The following is a 20,584-nucleotide window of genomic DNA, read 5'->3' on the forward strand; positions in this document are numbered from 1 at the left end:
AACGAACCGGAAAGCGAGGTCTAGGAAAACAGAGAGATAATACGCCATATCGATCATCTGTTGGAGATAGTGGCGTTAATATTCAAGAAATCTCTTACTAGGAAAGACGTGGTCCTGATTCATATCATGCGGCCAAGGGAAGGGCGCCTATTAGCAACCTATGAATAGCCGCGGAGCCTATGAATACGGTCGGTATAGGGTCTCAGTCAGATCATTTTCGGTCTGTAATAGTTTACGAGGTAAGTGAACTGTCTCTTAGCAATTTTCCCAACTTCCTTGAGTTCCTATTTCTAGTAGATTTGTTTTAACTCGCCAAGGGTGTTTCCTCAGGTCATCACTTCATCAGCCATTTATTTTTAACCAGATCAATCCCACCGGCAAAGTGGTTCTTGTTTGTAATCTATCTGAACCTCGAGCTGTCGACAGTTCTCGATTACACTATATTCATAGGCTTGCTATATATAGTTTCAGTTTAGCATACAAGACATTTAAGATAACCATTGATCACATTCAGTGCCTCACCTACTAAGTTGAGCCCAGCCCACCCTGCTCGAAACAAACCCTGTTCGGCGCGCCGTGCGGCATTCTAAACTCACTTTAGCTCACATTCGTAACATATGGAGTTATCACTGTGAACATGAAAAAACACACAGACATTGATAAGGCTTCTTTCTGGATTTCATTATCATGTAATGTCCCTTATATCGGTGTAGGTTTAAACCTTTTACTACTGTGTGCCTATGAATCGGAGAAATACCTAGAACTGACTAGAAAAATGGTCTGGTCGTCTTTTTAGTCCGTCCTTCCTTTATTAAATTACAATAGTAACAATCAAAGGTATAGTGGACGGACTATTGTATTCGCTATGGTGTCGTCTGTCTGTCTCTTCCCATAGATCCATAGAAGGACTTATCCAAACCTGGTCGACCTATATATCAAATTAAAGGTCTTTTTACGAGGAAAACGAAAGTGGTGGTGCAAATTTTGTCCAGAAAACAACAAAAAAAAAAAAAACTGGTTTTTGGAGCGCGAAGCGCGACCCTATGCTCAACCCCACGCAGCCCCGGGATTATCTTATATTACCGTAAACAAGGGAGCGCGAAGCGCGACCCCATGCACAACCCCGCGAAGCCCCCGGGAGCGCGCAGCGCGACCGTAAATGCCAAAGCCTACGATTCCGTTCCTCACAGTTGGCTCTTAGAAATCCTCAACATCTACAAGATTGATCCCGTTCTGATAAACTTCCTGAAACACAGTAAATAAAATCTTAACGTATCACATCTTATCAGATTAGGAACCGTATTCTGCCGGCAAACCACAAACCACGAGTCTAATTCTAATTAACTAATTATGTTCTCGTATTACTCCTGCCATGCAGCCTATTCGAAGTCACAACAAATTCACTTTCAGGTGTCTACAGAGACTATCGAGTTAGATAGATAGATAGATAGATTTGTCAGTGTTGGGTAGGTGGTAACTGGTAGCATGACTGGTAGCGAACCACACGTACGACCATTACAACATAGTTAGCACTGGTCACAGCTTAACTGATTACTCAGATAGGTACCTGCTAATAATTTTATTCTTGCCAAACATGGGGCTGAATTATTTTTAGATTTATTGGATAATACAAAAAATGGACTTGAATACTAAGTTTGTTAATAAGTACATATCTTTATATTTTAATATGTAGGGACACCTTAACTATAAGTTCGGTGGTGCAGTCCACCACCTCTAAAAAAGCTCTAAATAAAAGGTCCCTGGCGGGGATTTTACCCTTCACCTCACCTCAGATAGCCTAAGAGGGACCAGGAAAAATTAGTAAATCGCAACTGCCCATGATGGTCACCCATCCGGATACCAGCCACGCGCAAAGTTGAAAAAAGTCAAGTTACAATTTAATTAAAATGGAATTTTGAAGAAAAAAACTTACAATTAACTTTGTATGGCACATTGTATAAGTTTAATCGGGTAAGGCTGTTTTAAAAGTCATTATATTACCCGCCTCGGTGGTGTAGTGGTCAAGGCGCTCGACTGGTAAACAGGAGGGCGTGGGTTCAATCCCAGCCGAGGTATGGAATATATCCTCAATATAATTTGACCACAATAATAGTAGTAGCCTACTGCTGGAGTAAAGGGACTTTTCAGTCCTATGCGAGCAGTATAAATAAGTCTATTATTATTATATATTTTATGACAGCCCATGTAAGTTTTGTGTATGCAATGTGCCGTACACAACACTAGATTGGTGACATTCGGTACCTATAGGAAGACCAAAAATGTTTGGATTTTCCCGATTTCCCGTAGCTCCAGAATGGGTTACGATTACGAATTTAAAACACATTTATTGAACTTACTGTACAGTATAAGGAAGCGATACAACTGAAACCTTATACCTCCTAATAATTTCCTTGGCGGACCTTTCCACAGGCATTAATGAAAAACCGTTTTCTTCGGTCTTTTACCAAAAATTAATAAGGAAACATCTAAACCAGTAGCACGCAGATCCATTCGGATACTAACCAACGACGTTACTTAAATCACTGATCGATTGGTAACTGGTGTATTTCAAAACCCTTGAGATTGATTTTACAAAAGAAAGAAAAAGACCAGGGATATTTTTAATTTTCAAATGGTTTTAATACAAATCATAAAATATACAAATCAGTTATAATTACTAATAAAATAAATAAAGAACCTAGAAATAAATAATAGTAAACAATCACTTTTTGTTTAGTCTATCTAGTTACACAATGAACATATAATAATAAATTTAAAAGAGCTAATTTTATTGAGTGGCCATAAGGGAAGATTTGAGTACTATTTTTGTGATAGACTATTTCTCCTATTTGAAAAATAAAAAATAATAATCAAATAATGAACAGAACAAAAAACAGTATAAAGGATTAAACCTAAACTAAAAACGGAGACTTTCAAAATGAAACCACACTACAAAATGTTTTTTTTTTTTCAATGATAATTAAAGGGAAGAAAATTGTGCAATCGACCTTGAGCAAACAAAAGCTTACATAGCTGCCTTCGTACTGCCTTTAAGATACGAGTACCTTAAACCTAAAATGCCTAATAGAATAGTAAGCTCATTCTCAGTCACCCTTATACTGTCTTAAAAATATTGAACATTCCATGAGCTCAGAGGAAAAGGTCATTGATAAGTTCTTCTTCAAATAATAAGGAATCAATCAATCTTGGAATGTATTCATCATGATTTATTAGCAACTATAAAAACCTGATATCAGGATTTAAGGTAAAGTTCAACCCTCTGTGCGATACACTGCAGAACAAATATAAGGGAAGATTTGAGTACTATTTTTGTGATAGACTATTTCTCCTATTTGAAAAATAAAAAAAATAATAGCCAAATAATGAACAGAACAAAAAACAGTATAAAGGATTAAACCTAAACTAAAAACAGAGACTTTCAAAATGAAACCACACAATAACACTACAAAATGTTTTTTTTTTTTCCAATGATAATTAAAGGGAAGAAAATTGTGCAATCGATCTTGAGCAAACAAAAGCTTACATAGCTGCTGCCTTCGTACTGCCTTTAAGATACGAGTACCTTAAACCTAAAATGCCTATTAGAATAGTAAGCTCATTCTCAGTCACCCTTATACTGTCTTAAAAATATTGAACATTCCATGAGCTCAGAGGAAAAGGTCATTGATAAGTTCTTCATCATGATTTATTAGCAACTATAAAAACCTGATATCAGGATTTAAGGTAAAGTTCAACCCTCTGTGCGATACACTGCAGAACAAATTAATTTTCAACTGCCTAATAAGTTCATTGGAAATTTCAGAAATAATGACAATGGAACACTAAATATTACAAACATATTTGAGAAAAGAACTTATCGTATGACAAATTGTATGATGCATATAAAAACTATTGACACTAGCGTTAAAATTTTGATAAAAATGAATTTTATGAACAAATAATTTTCCTATAAAAATATTAAAATTTATTTAATACTCAATGATTTTATCTTTATTAGAAAAACCAAAAACAATTAAACATGTTTCTTGTAACATTTTGTCAGAATAACGTGAAGTATAAAGAACAGAAAAAAGCCAAATAACAGTAAAAGGAAACAAGGAAGGAAAGATAAAACGGGATGAACTGAATATAAAGACCTACAATACCTACATCATCTAAAAGAAAATATTGAAGGACAATAAGTTACAGAGCTGTTCACATCAATAAAAGAAGAAATGATGAATAATTCAAATTGCATCTGATATAGGTAGGTACTTTAAAAACCAAATAAAAAAGGTAACATAGATTATTAAGTGTAGTTTCAATAGTACGTAACTGATCGAATGACAATAAAGACAGAAATGATTTCGTACCAACAAGGTTTGATATGAATATGACGGGTCACGGGTGTGGAACACACAGATGAGTTGCTTCACTTTCTTTTTCTTTTCCCGGATATGAACTGATACATGTTATGATCATTATGAAGTGCTCCTCCATGTCATTTCTTTTTAAAATAATTAATTGTCCGATACTTTCTTCGAGATTGTTTTGATCTCCATCAGGTCATTCATAAAACACGCGTAATACTTACTGTTGCGAATCTCTCGTTTAGTTTCGGTTAGTTTATTTTTTGCACCGATTGTTCCGCTTTGGTTAGCCAGGTACTCTCATCACTTCCATTCAATATATTATTACGTTCAGATTTGTTCTTGACCCGGTCATTGTTCTTCAGACAAGAGGAATTTTTGAGCGTGGTTTCGGGTGAATGTATTTACTCGTTTGATGCGTAGTATTTTCACCTTCTCTAGGATTATTACTATGCAGACTAGTCTAGATATAAGCTGTGGTTTTCATTCTTCCTACGTTGTTCGTTCTGTTTGATTGCAATTTGGTCTAGGTAATTGCGTTCATCAAGCTGAAGACTGTTTATTTGCAAGTTCGTGGAACAGAGGTAGACTACTTGAGAATTTTCAAGGTTTGGAACTCTTCCATTTCATATTTTGCTTAGAAGTTTTGTATATTTTAATTTTACACTTATTGAGTAATATACATTCCATCTAACTTTAATAAATGTAAATAAATAAACATTCTGTTTGTTTCCTTTGACTTCGACTCTGAAAGTTCATAATTATGTAGAAACGAGCTATGACTTCTACTCCAAAAGTCCAACGATCCAACTCCAATGCGTTTTACTGGAACGACTTTCAACTCCAACAAGAAATCAAATCTTCGTGTCAGTTTATAATCCGCCTCATATATTAGTTTTAATTCGGAAGCGTTTTTCATGAGAGAGTTTATCAGAAGAGTGGTTTGTTCACATGATAAATGAGCAACATACACTGGTCTAAAAATAAGTACCATTGATTGCCCTACGAGTTAGAAGCAATGCACACATTTTTCTACTCAGTAAAGTGTTTCAACATAGCGGCAAATCGCCAAAAGCTTTTCGAAGCTATCAATGATATTAATAGAGATCAGCACTCTATGACTATAGTTATCAATGTAATCATAAAGGTCATCACTTTTGACCTCACGAATGAATTTTGGTTTCAAGTTCAACCAATGTTCCCATTATTATGCAAATCGTATATGTACTTTTGTAGATCAAACTACATTAACAGAGTATTGCATCAGTTAGTAGACAATAGTAATATCTCCAGTGCACAGGGCCAAGCGCTACAAATGGATCTCTGGGTACCTAGTAACAGATGGATCTTCAAGAAGCTATAAATGGATGTCTCAGTAGCATCCAGAGCAAAAAGGTGGTGCAAAACTTCCCGTATCTACGGATTTGGATATTTACCGAGTGCACAGGGCCAAGCGCTACAAATGGATCTCTGGGTACCTAGTAACAGATGGATCTTCAAGAATCTATAAATGGATATCTCAGTAGCATCCAGAGCAAAAAGGTGGTGCAAAACTTCCCGTATCTACGGATTTGGATATTTACCATGTGGGTAGGCAATACAGGAGGCGCAGGTCTTGGACACTGCCCCGGCCATCATGAACTCCACAAAGTCTCTCGTCTTCTTGTCTCCATCCAGTGATTGGTGAGCGCGCACAGCCATGAGTTTCGCTTTGATAGCCTCGTAGATGACAAAGTGGATGATGGTTTCCGTGATCCCAAAATAAGAGGCGGTGATCCCCTTGTAGAAACCTTTGATGCCCTGAAAAGGGAAATGAATGCTGTTAGAACACTGGAAGATGAGGGACAAAAACTTGAGAATGTAATGCAGTAAGTAAAGGTAGAAACACACTACCATCACGTCACATCACGTGATGGTAGTGTGTTTTTAGCTTAAAAGTCTTAACAAGTCTTTATAACGTAATATGGAAATATGGGCTTTTCCCAATTCGATTGATGAAGTTATGTTTTAAGACGCAGTTGGGCGACTCGATTTTACTTTTTGTGGGGAGATCTGTCATATACTCTGCACCGCAATTCTGCAGAAATCTTCGTGGTTATGTACTTACGAGTACTTTCCCATGCATTGATTTGACTTCACATCAAAGCAACAACATCATGAACAACAATTATGTTTGCTATTAATAGCCCATAATTGAAACTTACCATGTACCTACCATATTATATGAGAAATAAAGTTCCATAATAATAATAATAATAATAGTTCTTATTTATACTGCTCGCACAGGACTGAAAAGTCCCTTTACTCCAGCAGTAGACTACTACTATTATTGTGGTCAAATTCTCAAATTATATTGAGGATAAAATTCCATACCTCGGCTGGGATTGAACCCACGCCCTCCTGTTTACCAGGCGAGCGCCTTGACCACTACACCACCGAGGCAGGTTACTAATAGTATCTGTAGAGTGACACCATAGGCGTCTAAAGTCAATCACCGTTCATGTCCTTAGTCTGGTTTGATTTCTACTGGAATTCCTTACGTGTTGATTATCTCTTTGAAAATAGTATCTGTAGTGACACTATAGGCGTCTAAAGTCAATCACCGTTCATGTCCTTAGTCTGGTTTGATTTCTACTGGAATTCCTTACGTGTTGATTATCTCTTTGAAATCAGATGAAATAAAGAAATTTCTCTTTTTCCATATATCCATACCCAATGTCACTTTATATGGTCTTAATTTAATTGGGTAAGTCAACCAGTGTGTACATCTAATACCAATTAATTAAATTCCTGACAATGACTGACCTGGTTCGTAGGGCCGGGGTAAGGTGGGCGTGATCATACAGGGCCAGGGCCGAACACGATAAGGAAAACAGGGAATTGAGGAACTCACTCCGAAAATCGCCCTTATTGGTCCCTCATGACCCCATCCAATTTACCAAGTTTCCTTTACGTGCTGAACATGTGTACCAAATTTTTGTCAAAATTGGACTAATCATTAGCCAGCCTAGTTAGCTTAGTTGGTGGTGCGTCTGCCTTGTAAGCGCTAGGCCGCGGGTTCGATTCCTGCCCGGGGCGGATTTTATCCTGATGGGATAATGTTCGTTCTCGGAAGTGTACCAAATTTTTATCAAAATTGGACTAATCATTAGCCAGCCTAGCTAGCTTAGTTGGTAGTGCGTCTGCCTTGTAAGCGCTAGGCCGCGGGTTCGATTCCCGCCCGGGGCGGATTTTATGAAAGGGAAATGAATGCTGTTAGAACACTGGAAGATGAGGGACAAAACTTGAGAATGTAATGCAGTAAGTAAAGGTAGAAACACACTACCATCACGTCACATCACGTGATGGTAGTGTGTTTCTAGCTTAAAAGTCTTAACAAGTCTTTATAACGTAATATGGAAATATGGGCTTTTCCAAATTCGATTGATGAAGTTATGTTTTGAGACGCAGTTGGGCGACTCGATTTTACTTTTTCTGGGGAGATCTGTCATATACTCTGCACCGCAATTCTGCAGAAATCTTCGTGGTTATGTACTTACGAGTACTTTCCCATGCATTGATTTCCTAATAACCTCTACATAATTATGAAGATCGTAATAATGGAAAAATCCAAACGGTACTTACAGATGTCAAATACTCTCTCCTAATGATATGCATTGCAGTAACCTGACTGCCATGTTGAACATGGGCCAGCTGAAGTCTTGTCTTCACAAACCAAATGGGATTAGTGGCCGAACACGCTGAGAATCCTGTAAACACAACACAAGGTCGAGTTCGATAAATAGCTTGATAAACTTGTTGTAAACACAATAACCATAGATAAACTGTTTACTGGCAACATTAACAAATTAGAAAATGCAATTTTTCCAAGCAGTTTTACTCAATTATTTCCAGAAGGACGTCTTCACAAACCAAATGGGATTAGTGGCCGAACACGCTGAGAATCCTGTAAACACAACACAAGGTCGAGTTAGATAAATAGCTTGATAAACTTGTTGCAAACACAACAACCATAGATAAACTGTTTACTGGCAACATTAACAAATTAGAAAATGCAATTTTTCCAAGCAGTTTTACTCAATTATTTCCAGAAGGACCGTCAGTGTGTGCTTGGAACCTAATTATTTTGATTTCTGTTCATTACTCAAATACCTTACATTCGTTCCACTACAATGTATATCGGTTTCATACATACAAAGAGAATAAGTTGTTTGAAAATTTGGCGTAATTTAGGCATCTGTCACAATACAAAATTTTTGAAAACATCAGCTATGAATCATCTCAAATGTTGACGACATTGGACGGTTTAATAAAAAAATTTCGAGAGACAAAAACAGTAAACATAATTTACGTGATACTAGATAAATGAAACAACGAAATGCATTCAAAATACCCCGTGCGTACCACCATAGATAAACTGTTTACTGGCAACATTAACAAATTAGAAAATGCAATTTTTCCAAGCAGTTTTACTGGATTATTTCCAGAAGGAGCGTCAGTGTGTGCTGGAAACTTAATTATTTTGATTTCTGTTCATTACTCAAATACCTTTCATTCGTTCCACTACAATGTATTCCGGTTTCATGCATACAAAGAGAATAAGTTGTTTGAAAATTTGGCGTAATTTAGGCATCTGTCACAATACAAATTTTTTGAAAACATCAGCTATGAATCATCTCAAATGTTGACGACATTGGACGGTTTAATAGAATTTTTTCGAGAGACAAAAACAGTAAACAAAATTTACGTGATACTAGATAAATGAAACAACGAAATGCATTCAAAATACCCCGTGCGTACCATATCTGTTATGTATTGCCAACGACACGAGGAGTAAGTAAATAGAATGTAAATCCGATGATGTTATTTGGAAATGTTTTTTAATGGCATCTTAATTTCTACATCAAACAATACGGTGTTTACGTCCAGTGTTGAGGACATTTAATTTGTTTACATGTTTCTCAGGTTATGCGTATAATTTACGTGATACTAGATAAATGAAACAACGAAATGCATTCAAAATACCCCGTGCGTACCAAATCTGTTATGATTTGCCAACGACACGAGGAGTAAGTAAATAGAATGTAAATCGGATGATGTTATTTGGAAATGTTTTTTAATGTCATCTTAATTTCTACATCAAACAATACGGTGTTTACGTCCAGTGTTGAGGACATTTAATTTGTTTACATGTTTCTCAGGTTATGCGTATGAAACGACAAACAATAATACAAGGGTTATACTCGTACGTACTGTACTATTGACTGTTTATTACTACCGTTAGTTCCTAACAAACCACACCCACTTCCTTGTATAATGGAAATTATAAATAAATTGGAAATTGTTCAGTGTGTCAAATAGCAAATGAAAAGTCTTTCTAAAGATATGATGGTCGCGAAGAAAGTTCAAAGGGCAAACAATTTTAAAGACTTCTTCAAAATCACAGATATGAGAGTGAACAATTTCTCCCAACATTAAAAGTCTCCGAAAGAGACTCCCATATAGCTATGGGAACGGAAAAAAAACTGGCGCATAATACATATTTAGGTACCTATTTCTGATATAGCCGTCGTGGAGACAATGACGTTTGTTCAGAAGGACAGAATGAATAAAGATGCATCCATATCGTATGAATGCAGTATCATTTCCTATTTATATCCCAGTACCCCACTTTTATTACCTTCGGTTTCCCCAGATTTTCTTGCAGGTTTCCCCCCCAGACACCACAACTATTCTTCATATTGCTAACTTCACGAGGGAAGGCGAAGTCTCCCCCTTTTGGGCGCCACTAAACTGCCCCAGTTCCTTGCCAAGTTTATTTAATTGTTTTGTGATTCAACATTTCATTTGACCGTGCAAGTAATGCCGCTCGGAGCTCAGCTGAGTGTTTACATTGAACATTAGAACTGTCTAGTACTTACTCGACAAACCACCAAGCTCATAATAAACCCGAGTCGTATTTTCTGGCAAATCACCTTCAAGGTGTTACACACTTAGAGAGTGCCAAACATCCTCACTGATGTATCTCAAATAGGGGGTTATCAAACTATCAGAGCAGCATTATCACAGCCCGTGGCTTCAAATGAGTCATTCTGACCAAATTGAAAACTGTGTCAAGGACTTTATCCGCTTAAGCTTTGTTGAAATGATTTATGGATCTTAAAGGAGACAACGACTCCTATAGCACGGGATTTGGCCATTTTCAAGAGGTTTTCACGCTGTAGCAGCTCTATGAGCCTTCTTTTATTCAAATTTCATACAACTCACATTAGGCACCACTAATAAACTTATTCTTAGCGCTGGCGCTGCTATGACTATGAAAATAATAACTTCGACGCAATAGACATCAGACATAGCAAATAGATACCATTATGTCAGGCAGAGACCATGTAAAATTTCTATTCATAGACCAACTCTATTGGAAAACTGATGTTGTTGTCTTTCCTCTATATTGGCACTATTGGCATTGACATTTCAAACTGGGAGGTGTGTTTTACTGTTCTCCATTGAGAGCTTTTGTAAATCTGTTTACTGGATGAAAGAGCAACAATATTAATAAAAGAATCTTTACATCTCTTGATGCCTAAACAATGGAAAAGATTCCAACACCCACCACTCAAACCACTCACATCCAAACTGTCAAAAGCAAACAGTTGTGAATCACAGCAACACAGCTGTTTCTCGACCGAATGGTATACGTGATGCTTCAAATATTAAGTACTCGGGATTGACAAAATTCATGTAACTTTTTAGGAAACAGTCTGACAAATACATTTTTTTTTTACTAATGGTAATGGCCATGTTTTCAAGTTTCTCGCCTCTTATCAGTGAAAGTAGGTACGTGATAATGGGTTGTTTATTTTGAAAATAACTTAAAAAAAAAAAAAAAACAACCACAGTACTGGGCGATTCACCATTTTTTAGGAAACAGTCTGACAAATACATTTTTTTTTACTAATGGCCATGTTTTCAAGTTTCTCGCCTCTTATCAGTGAAAGTAGGTACGTGATAATGGGTTATTTGTTTATTTTGAAAATAACTTAAAAAAAAAAACAGCCTTTTAGGCGATTCACACGTAAAAAAAAATCTTTGATGACAATAATGTGTCACTTGACGTCAATCGAGTTCCAATCATTGATTAGATGTTTGCCATGGTGGCTGTATCACGTGGATTTGAACTGATAACGAGACATGCACGGGTTTCATTGGGGAACAAATTGCATAAGAAATAGTCTGAAAATATCTGCCACTCAAGTAGTATGCATGCCAAACCACCAATCGCTTTCACATGGCCTGTTTTGATCAAAATAGGAAAATCACCATCCTGCGCCATACTTGACCCATTCAATGATGATGAACCATGAGAGCTACATGGTTACTGGTATTACAGAAATGACGCAGTACACCACACAATATTATCATCGGCCTGAGATACAGATAGATGGGTTCATGTTATTTTCATATTACTGTTGAGTGGCAATAAATTGTCTACACTTTGCAGTCTGTAGGCTCTAGGCTGGGTTGAGTCTAGATCGGATTGTTGTTGTGAGGAATCAATTCACCCGCGATTACCGCGATGCACACATGTTTACGATTTACATTGTTTAGGTACTCATAAATAACCGAAGCCAGTGACGACGGTTCATTTTAAGTATCTTTCAATCGAAGTAGAGCATAACTCGAGGAACTCTTCATTATTTATTTTATTATTGTGAAGGCCTGGTTTATCAATATGTATCTACAGATTTGTCACTTTATTAATGGAAAAAATCCGATTCGCTGAAAAGCGGTGAAATATAGATGTAACAACATAGATGACAGACATGACATGCATGAAAACTAACCAGACGTTGACGTTAATAGTTCGTAATTCTAATACTAGGAAGAACAAGTGTGATAATGGGGGTATTATGAGTAATAATAACTATTGTGTTTCATTGTTGTCAATGAGAAGTTCTTGTTTCATTGAATTACCTGCATAGTATTAGACGTAAATTTGTTGACCCGGCGATTCTGTAATGCGAGGTGTTTTTCATTCAATTAGAATTGGATGACGCACATTTTTTGCATAGATTATTAAGTGTAGTTTCAATAGTACGTAACTGATCGAATGACAATAAAGACAGAAATGATTTCGTACCAACAAGGTTTGATATGACGGGTCACGGGTGTGGAACACACAGATGAGTTGCTTCACATTCTTTTTCTTTTCCCGGATATGAACTGATACATGTTATGATCATTCTGAAGTGCTCCTCCATGTCATTTCTTTTTAAAATAATTAATTGCCCGATACTTTCTTCGAGATTGTTTTGATCTCCATCAGGTCATTCATAAAACACGCGTAATACTTACTGTTGCGAATATCTCGTTTAGTTTCGGTTAGTTTATTTTTTGCACCGATTGTTCCGCTTTGGTTAGCCAGGTACTCTCATCACTTCCATTCAATATATTAAATAGAATGTAAATCCGATGATGTTATTTGGAAATGTTTTTTAATGTCATCTTAATTTCTACATCAAACAAAACGGTGTTTACGTCCAGTGTTGAGGACATTTAATTTGTTTACATGTTTCTCAGGTTATGCGTATGAAACGACAAACAATAATACAAGGGTTATACTCGTACGTACTATTGACTGTTTATTACTGCCGTTAGTTCCTAACAAACCACACCTACTTCCTTGTATAATGGAAATTATAAATAAATTGGAAATTGTTCAGTGTGTCAAATAGCAAATGAAAAGTTTCTCCCAACATTAAAAGTCTCCGAAAGAGACTCCCATATAGCTATGGAAACGGAAAAAAAAACTGGCGCATAATACATATTTACCTATTTCTGATATAGCCGTTGTGGAGACAATGACGTTTGTTACCGTTAGTTCCTAACAAACCACACCCACTTCCTTGTATAATGGAAATTATAAATAAATTGGAAATTGTTCAGTGTGTCAAATAGCAAATGAAAAGTCTTTCTAAAGATATGATGGTCGCGAAGAAAGTTCAAAGGGCAAACAATTTTAAAGACTTCTTCAAAATCACAGATATGAGAGTGAACAATTTCTCCCAACATTAAAAGTCTCCGAAAGAGACTCCCATATAGCTATGGGAACGGAAAAAAAACTGGCGCATAATACATATTTAGGTACCTATTTCTGATATAGCCGTCGTGGAGACAATGACGTTTGTTCAGAGAGACAGAATGGATAAAGATGCATCCATATCGTATGAATGCAGTATCATTTCCTATTTATATCCCAGTACGCCAGTACCCCACTTTCATTACCTTCGGTTTCCCCAGATTTCCCTGCAGGTTTCCCCCCAGACACCACAAGTATTCTTCATATTGCTAACTTCACGAGGGAGGGCGAGACAGAATGAATAAAGATGCATCCATATCGTATGAATGCAGTATCATTTCCTATTTATATCCCAGTACGCCAGTACCCCACTTTTATTACCTTCGGTTTCCCCAGATTTCCCTGCAGGTTTCCCCCCAGACACCACAAGTATTCTTCATATTGCTAACTTCACGAGGGAGGGCGAAGTCTCCCCCTTTTGGGCGCCACTAAACTGCCCCAGTTCCTTGCCAAGTTTATTTAATTGTTTTGTGATTCAACATTTCATTTGACCGTGCAAGTAATGCCGCTCGGAGCTCAGCTGAGTGTTTACATTGAACATTAGAACTGTCTAGTACTTACTCGACAAACCACCAAGCTCATAATAAACCCGAGTCGTATTTTCTGGCAAATCACCTTCAAGGTGTTACACACTTAGAGAGTGCCAAACATCCTCACTGATGTATCTCAAATAGGGGGTTATCAAACTATCAGAGCAGCATTATCACAGCCCGTGGCTTCAAATGAGTCATTCGTAATTTCTGGCAAATTACCTTCAAGGTGTTACACACTTAGAGAGTGCTAAACATCCTCACTGATGTATCTCAAATAGGGGGTTATCAAACTATCAGAGCAGCATTATCACAGCCCGTGGCTTCAAATGAGTCATTCTGACCAAATTGAAAACTGTGTCAAGGACTTTATCCGCTTAAGCTTTGTTGAAATGATTTATGGATCTTAAAGGAGACAACGACTCCTATAGCACGGGATTTGGCCGAAATTTTGAACTTGAAAATGCAATCTGTTTACTTCAAGAACAAGACGAGCGGCCAAAAAACTCAGCGTCTAGCAGACGTGAAAAATATGTGACAAGTGAGGCAAGAGTGGAACCAAGAAAATGCACCAAGGCAATAGAAGATCAGCTTGTCAAAATGGTCCCTAGGTTTTACCTCGTGGAAAATCTGATGTGACTATGAAAATAATAACTTCGACGCAATAGACATCAGACATAGCAAATAGATACCATTATGTCAGGCAGAGACCATGTAAAATTTCTATTCATAGACCAACTCTATTGGAAAACTGATGTTGTTGTCTTTCCTCTATATTGGCACTATTGGCATTGACATTTCAAACTGGGAGGTGTGTTTTACTGTTCTCCATTGAGAGCTTTTGTAAATCTGTTTACTGGATGAAAGGGCAACAATATTAATAAAAGAATCTTTACATCTCTTGATGGCTAAACAATGGAAAAGATTCCAACACCCACCACCCAAACCACTCACATCCAAACTGTCAAAAGCAAACAGTTGTGAATCACAGCAACACAGCTGTTTCTCGACCGAATGGTATACGTGATGCTCTCAAGTGGCATGCCAAACCAAGCCTGTATTTCTATTTTTAGTCGAGCCAATTGCTTTCACACGGTCTGTTTTGTACAAAATAGTAAAATTACCATTCTGCGCCTTACTTGACCCATTCCATCCATAATGAATATAATGATGAAGATGAACCCTGAGTGCTACATGGTTGCTGGTATCAGAAATGACGCAGTACACCACACAATATTATCATCGGTCTGAGATACAGATAGATAGGTGCATGTTGTTTTCCTATTACTGTTGAGCCATGTGGCAATAAATTGTCTACAGCATTCTACAGTCTGTAGGCTCTAGGCTGGGTTGAGTCTAGATCGGATTGTTGTTGTAAGGAATCAATTCACCCGCGATTACCGCGATACCATGCCGCGTGGTATTCGTAATGCACACATGTTTACGATTTACATTGTTTAGGTACTCATAAATAACCGGAGCCAGTGACGACGGTTCTTTTAAGGATCTTTCAATCGAAGTAGAGCATAACTCGAGGAACTCTTCATTATTTATTATTGAGAAGGCCTGGTTTATCAATATGTATCTACCGAATTGTCACTTTATTAATGGAAAAAATCCGATTCGCTGAAAAGCGGTGAAATATAGATGTAACAACATAGATGACAGACATGACATGCATGCATGGAAACTGACCAGACGTTGACGTTAATAGTTCGTAATTCTAATACTAGGAAGAACAAGTGATAATGGGGGTATTATGAGTAATAATAACTATTGCATCAAGTTCCATCACCTACTTGACTGTTTTCATATTTTTCTCAAGATTAACGCGCGGTAATCTTTTTGTTTACAACTTTTCTCTATTCTTTTCGATTTTATTTCTATACGTAGTTGTTTAAAAGTACTTAACTCACGTTATATGAAACGTTTTGGCAAGGTCTTGAGAGAGGTTCTGACGAGTGGCGATGCATTTTGTACGTGAAAATCTAGTTGGTTCTTTCGAACAAACGCATTTTGACAGAAGGGTCACATTGCGTTTAGACATAATTAGAAAACACACTTAACATTTTACTCGTAAAACTGTTATCTTTTTCCTCGCTCATTAAACAACATTATTACCTAATTAAAGGAAAAGGTTCTAAAAATACAATGCATGTTATAGGAAATTTGAAAACAACAGTTGGAAAGGGTTCAAATCGAATTTTCGCAGCTAATTAAAGGAAAAGGTTCTAAAAATACAATGCATGTTATAGGAAATTTGAAAAAACAACAGTTGGAAAGGGTTCAAATAGAATTTTCGAACTTGAAAATGCAATCTGTTTACTTCAAGAACAAGACAAGCGGCCAAAAAACTCAGCGTCTAGCAGACGTGAAAAATATGTGACATGTGAGGCAAGAGTGGAACCAAGAAAATGCACCAAGGCAATAGAAGATCAGCTTGTCAAAATGGTCCCTAGGTTTTACCTCGTGGAAAATCTGATGTTCCTGATATCAAACAAGCAAGATATAGAGACAGAGGCCAAGTAGCTAATGAATGCATTCAAAAGCACAACATTCGGAAAAAAAAAAAAAAAAACATTGACAACAACAGTAGAACTGTTGAGAGCATCCAAGATGAATTCACAAGGGAACAAATTGCATAAGAAATAGTCTGAAAATATCTGCCTCTCAAGTGGCATGCCAAACCAAGCCTGTATTTCTATTTTTAGTCGAGCCAATTGCTTTCACACGGTCTGTTTTGTACAAAATAGTAAAATTACCATTCTGCGCCTTACTTGACCCATTCCATCCATAATGAATATAATGATGAAGATGAACCCTGAGTGCTACATGGTTGCTGGTATCAGAAATGACGCAGTACACCACACAATATTATCATCGGTCTGAGATACAGATAGATAGGTGCATGTTGTTTTCCTATTACTGTTGAGCCATGTGGCAATAAATTGTCTACAGCATTCTACAGTCTGTAGGCTCTAGGCTGGGTTGAGTCTAGATCGGATTGTTGTTGTAAGGAATCAATTCACCCGCGATTACCGCGATACCATGCCGCGTGGTATTCGTAATGCACACATGTTTACGATTTACATTGTTTAGGTACTCATAAATAACCGGAGCCAGTGACGACGGTTCTTTTAAGGATCTTTCAATCGAAGTAGAGCATAACTCGAGGAACTCTTCATTATTTATTATTGTGAAGGCCTGGTTTATCAATATGTATCTACCGAATTGTCACTTTATTAATGGAAAAAATCCGATTCGCTGAAAAGCGGTGAAATATAGATGTAACAACATAGATGACAGACATGACATGCATGCATGGAAACTGACCAGACGTTGACGTTAATAGTTCGTAATTCTAATACTAGGAAGAACAAGTGTGATAATGGGGGTATTATGAGTAATAATAACTATTGCATCAAGTTCCATCACCTACTTGACTGTTTTCATATTTTTCTCAAGATTAACGCGCGGTAATCTTTTTGTTTACAACTTTTCTCTATTCTTTTCGATTTTATTTCTATACGTAGTTGGTTAAAAGTACTTAACTCACGTTATATGAAACGTTTTGGCAAGGTCTTGAGAGAGGTTCTGACGAGTGGCGATGCATTTTGTACGTGAAAATTCTGCATGAAAATAGCAAATGGAAAATACGAATCTACATTGTTCATGTTCATTGTTCACATAAGGTCAAGTACCTGTCAACATGGTATTTTGGTTCAAGTTTGATCTTGGACACTCACTTCTAAATTCAATAAAAAGGTTTTCCTGATATGAGTCACGTCAACTATAAATGAAAAACACATTAGTAAATGGTGGAAAATAACACAAACTATCCAATAATTTAGATTATATTGTGTAATTTCAATAATAAACAAATGTGAGCCCATTTGGAGATAGTAGTATTTAACTATTTGAATAGTAATTAAGAATGGCCCTACGGTTATAAGATAAAGAGAGCAAAACGACTGATCAAGAGTCAAGAGTGACAAAATTTATGATAGACATAGGTATTGACACTACTGATCTACACTATGGTTAACGGTATGTGGTTAAAAGTTATAATCTACATATTACATGCTATCTTGATCACTAGGTCCCCAGGCAAGAAGAGCATTAATGTTTGCAATGCCTCGAGTACTCCATGGTTTAAGCGGATCTATGGGGGAACTCTGATATCTTATTATTGCAGCAGATCCAATTCTTCTAGCTTCAACTTCAGGTGTAGGAGCAACTCTGTTAACACGAGCGGTTTTGGGTCTCTGTAAGGAATTGATATTGGTAAGTCTCTTGAATACAGCAGGAGGTGTAGACTGATGAGGGTAGTTATACTCTGGAGAGGAGCTCGAACTACTAGTCTGAACTAATTTCCGTTTCTCGGATATTCCATTCTCCTTTGGTTTGTACTTTCTGGATGTAGATTTTGACCTTCGTATTTTAGGTGCACAAGGTATGAGTGGATGCTCTCCAACATCACTATCAGTTGCTTCAGCATAGCTTGGTGGATCATGAGGAATACGTGTGTATACAACTGTAGCAGCTGAATCCTCGGTGCTATTTGATGAATTTTCAATATTAATATTTAACACAGCTGCTTCTGCTAATGCTTCTAGTACGTGATTATCTACTTCAGGATTATCAGCATTGATTACCAGGTCTCTGAATGGGTCCTTGTGAGGGCCAATAGTTACTTCTTTATCTGAGATTGGAGCGGGAGCAGTAGGTGTATTGCCTAAATCTATGTCATGAGTAAATGCCATTACATCAAGAGCAGCACTGAACGCTTCGAATTTAGGAGCAGGTTCTTCATGTATTGCCTAAATCTATGTCATGAGTAAATGCCATTACATCAAGAGCAGCACTGAACGCTTCGAATTTAGGAGCAGGTTCTTCAGGGGCCGCTGTAATGTTTTTATAAATTTCATCAGGATATTTTAATTGCGTTCTTAATTTTCGTTTTCATAAGATCGACAGAATGAACAACAATCTGATAAACAACTTGTTTATCTCCCCCCTGAGTCCTTCTACAGCTGAATTCTCCAGCAAACTGGTTCTAAGTTTGGTATCCGAATCCATTGCGTTGTTATGGAGCACACCTTCGTTTCATACTTGGAATCATTTCTTTTCATTCTTGAAGTTGTGCCAAGTTTTAAGGTTATCGTCTGCTAGACTGGGCACATGTGGCCACGTTTTATTAATTTTTGGTGATCATTGTGATCGGTCAGCTGATTTAGAACTAGAGGCGTACTTGGAATCATTTCTTTTCATTCTTGAAGTTGTGCCAAGTTTTAAGGTTATACCGTCTATCGTCTGCTAGACTGGGCACATGTGGCCACGTTTTATTAATTTTTGGTGATCATTGTGATCGGTCAGCTGATTTAGAACTAGAGGCAAGAGTTCTATACGGTGAAAGTATAGGAAGTGGCAAGGCTAACCACATGATAGGTACCCTATGAGACCCGGGAGTGGAGTTCAAATTTGACAATGCTCTCAGAGTTGAATGACACGAGGACCAAATCTAATACCTTGGTGGACAATGCAAAGAGTTTGGAGGTTTTCTGAGCAACCAAGTTTGTGAATAAAATTCATTCTATGAATCTATGGCACCTCTGTTGAGGATGAAATATAAGATCTGGACCATACGAAAAGGGAACAAAAGAAACAATACACCAATTTTACTACAAAATGAAACAACCAGCTCATGACAAAAAAAAGTACAAAAAAAATGCAAGAACCATCAGACAAACACATATTTATGTAGCATACAAAAAAAAAAAAAAACAAAAAAAAAATTCCGCGTTTTCTTAGTTCATTTATTGTAACTTTTCCAACTCTTTTCCAGTTTGCTACGGCCCCTTTCCTTTGTCTAGCTCTTGTTTTACTTTTACTTTTGATGACTAGCACACCTCTTTGTTCAGTACCAGGCTCATCTCCTGGGCCTAGTTTTATACTGTACTCTTGAAGATATCTATGACAATCTTCTTGACTCACAGCTCTTTCCAAAGCGACCACTATCTTTGCCCATTGTTTCATCCATTCCTTCTCACTCTGTTCAATAACATGAGCATACGTGTTACCCATCATAGCAATCAACATGTTGAGCAGTAATATGGGAACCAATACCATGAACACGGTAAACACAATCTTGGACATTGTAGGATAAACAGTGTAGCTCAATTCAGGATAGTTATAATCTCCCAATGTTATTTGAAAAAGAGCCATCCAGGTTGATAAGTAGCTGCTGTATAAAGACGTTTTCACTCCAGGAAAACCTTTGTATAAGAAATAAAATGCCTGCGAAAATCCAAATATGATAACTGAATAGATTATTCCAAAAGTTAACATATCCCCAGTAATCATACTGTATACCATGGTGACAAAAGGTCCTGTCAGTCGAATAGCTCCAGCAAAAAACATCAACAGAAACCAAGAACCAGGGACTGCAAAAATCAATATTGCTTCTTCTGTCTTTTTGTCTCCCATTATACGAAAAGGAATAATGATGTTTACAATCAGCCGGCCGCGTTAGTCCCTGAATATGG

General features: G+C 37.1%; 2 protein-coding genes across 2 annotated transcripts in view; one reads left to right on the forward strand and one right to left on the reverse strand.

The window, feature by feature from the left end:
• Positions 1 to 5,912: 5,912 nt before the first annotated feature.
• Positions 5,913 to 20,584, reverse strand: part of LOC103511822 (mitochondrial carrier protein Rim2) — a 42,946-nt gene continuing 28,274 nt past the window's right edge. The window contains exons 4-5 of the mRNA XM_008476563.3: positions 7,995 to 8,119; positions 5,913 to 6,170 (exon numbers count right to left, since the gene is read on the reverse strand). Coding sequence (XP_008474785.1) covers positions 5,934 to 6,170; positions 7,995 to 8,119 — 362 coding nt within the window. The 3' untranslated portion in view covers positions 5,913 to 5,933. The remainder of the gene's footprint in view (positions 6,171 to 7,994; positions 8,120 to 20,584) is intronic.
• On the forward strand, positions 18,950 to 19,732 carry LOC113468505. The gene is made up of 2 exons (XM_026825467.1): positions 18,950 to 19,196; positions 19,336 to 19,732. The coding sequence occupies exons 1-2, from the start codon at positions 19,018 to 19,020 to the stop codon at positions 19,496 to 19,498; spliced, it is 342 nt and encodes a 113-aa protein (XP_026681268.1). The 5' UTR covers positions 18,950 to 19,017; the 3' UTR covers positions 19,499 to 19,732.

Source organism: Diaphorina citri, unplaced genomic scaffold (genome assembly GCF_000475195.1).
Source record: "Diaphorina citri unplaced genomic scaffold, Diaci psyllid genome assembly version 1.1 scaffold756, whole genome shotgun sequence".
Taxonomy (NCBI): domain Eukaryota; kingdom Metazoa; phylum Arthropoda; class Insecta; order Hemiptera; family Psyllidae; genus Diaphorina; species Diaphorina citri.

What these genes read in the sequence shown, in the direction of transcription:
- LOC113468505 (XM_026825467.1), top strand. Translation starts at nt 19,018, where the DNA reads ATGAACAACAATCTGATAAACAACTTGTTTATCTCCCCCCTGAGTCCT. An exon ending in AAGTTGTGCCAAGTTTTAAG is followed by an intron (nt 19,197 to 19,335) that starts GTTATCGTCTGC and finishes CCAAGTTTTAAG; the next exon opens with GTTATACCGTCTATCGTCTG.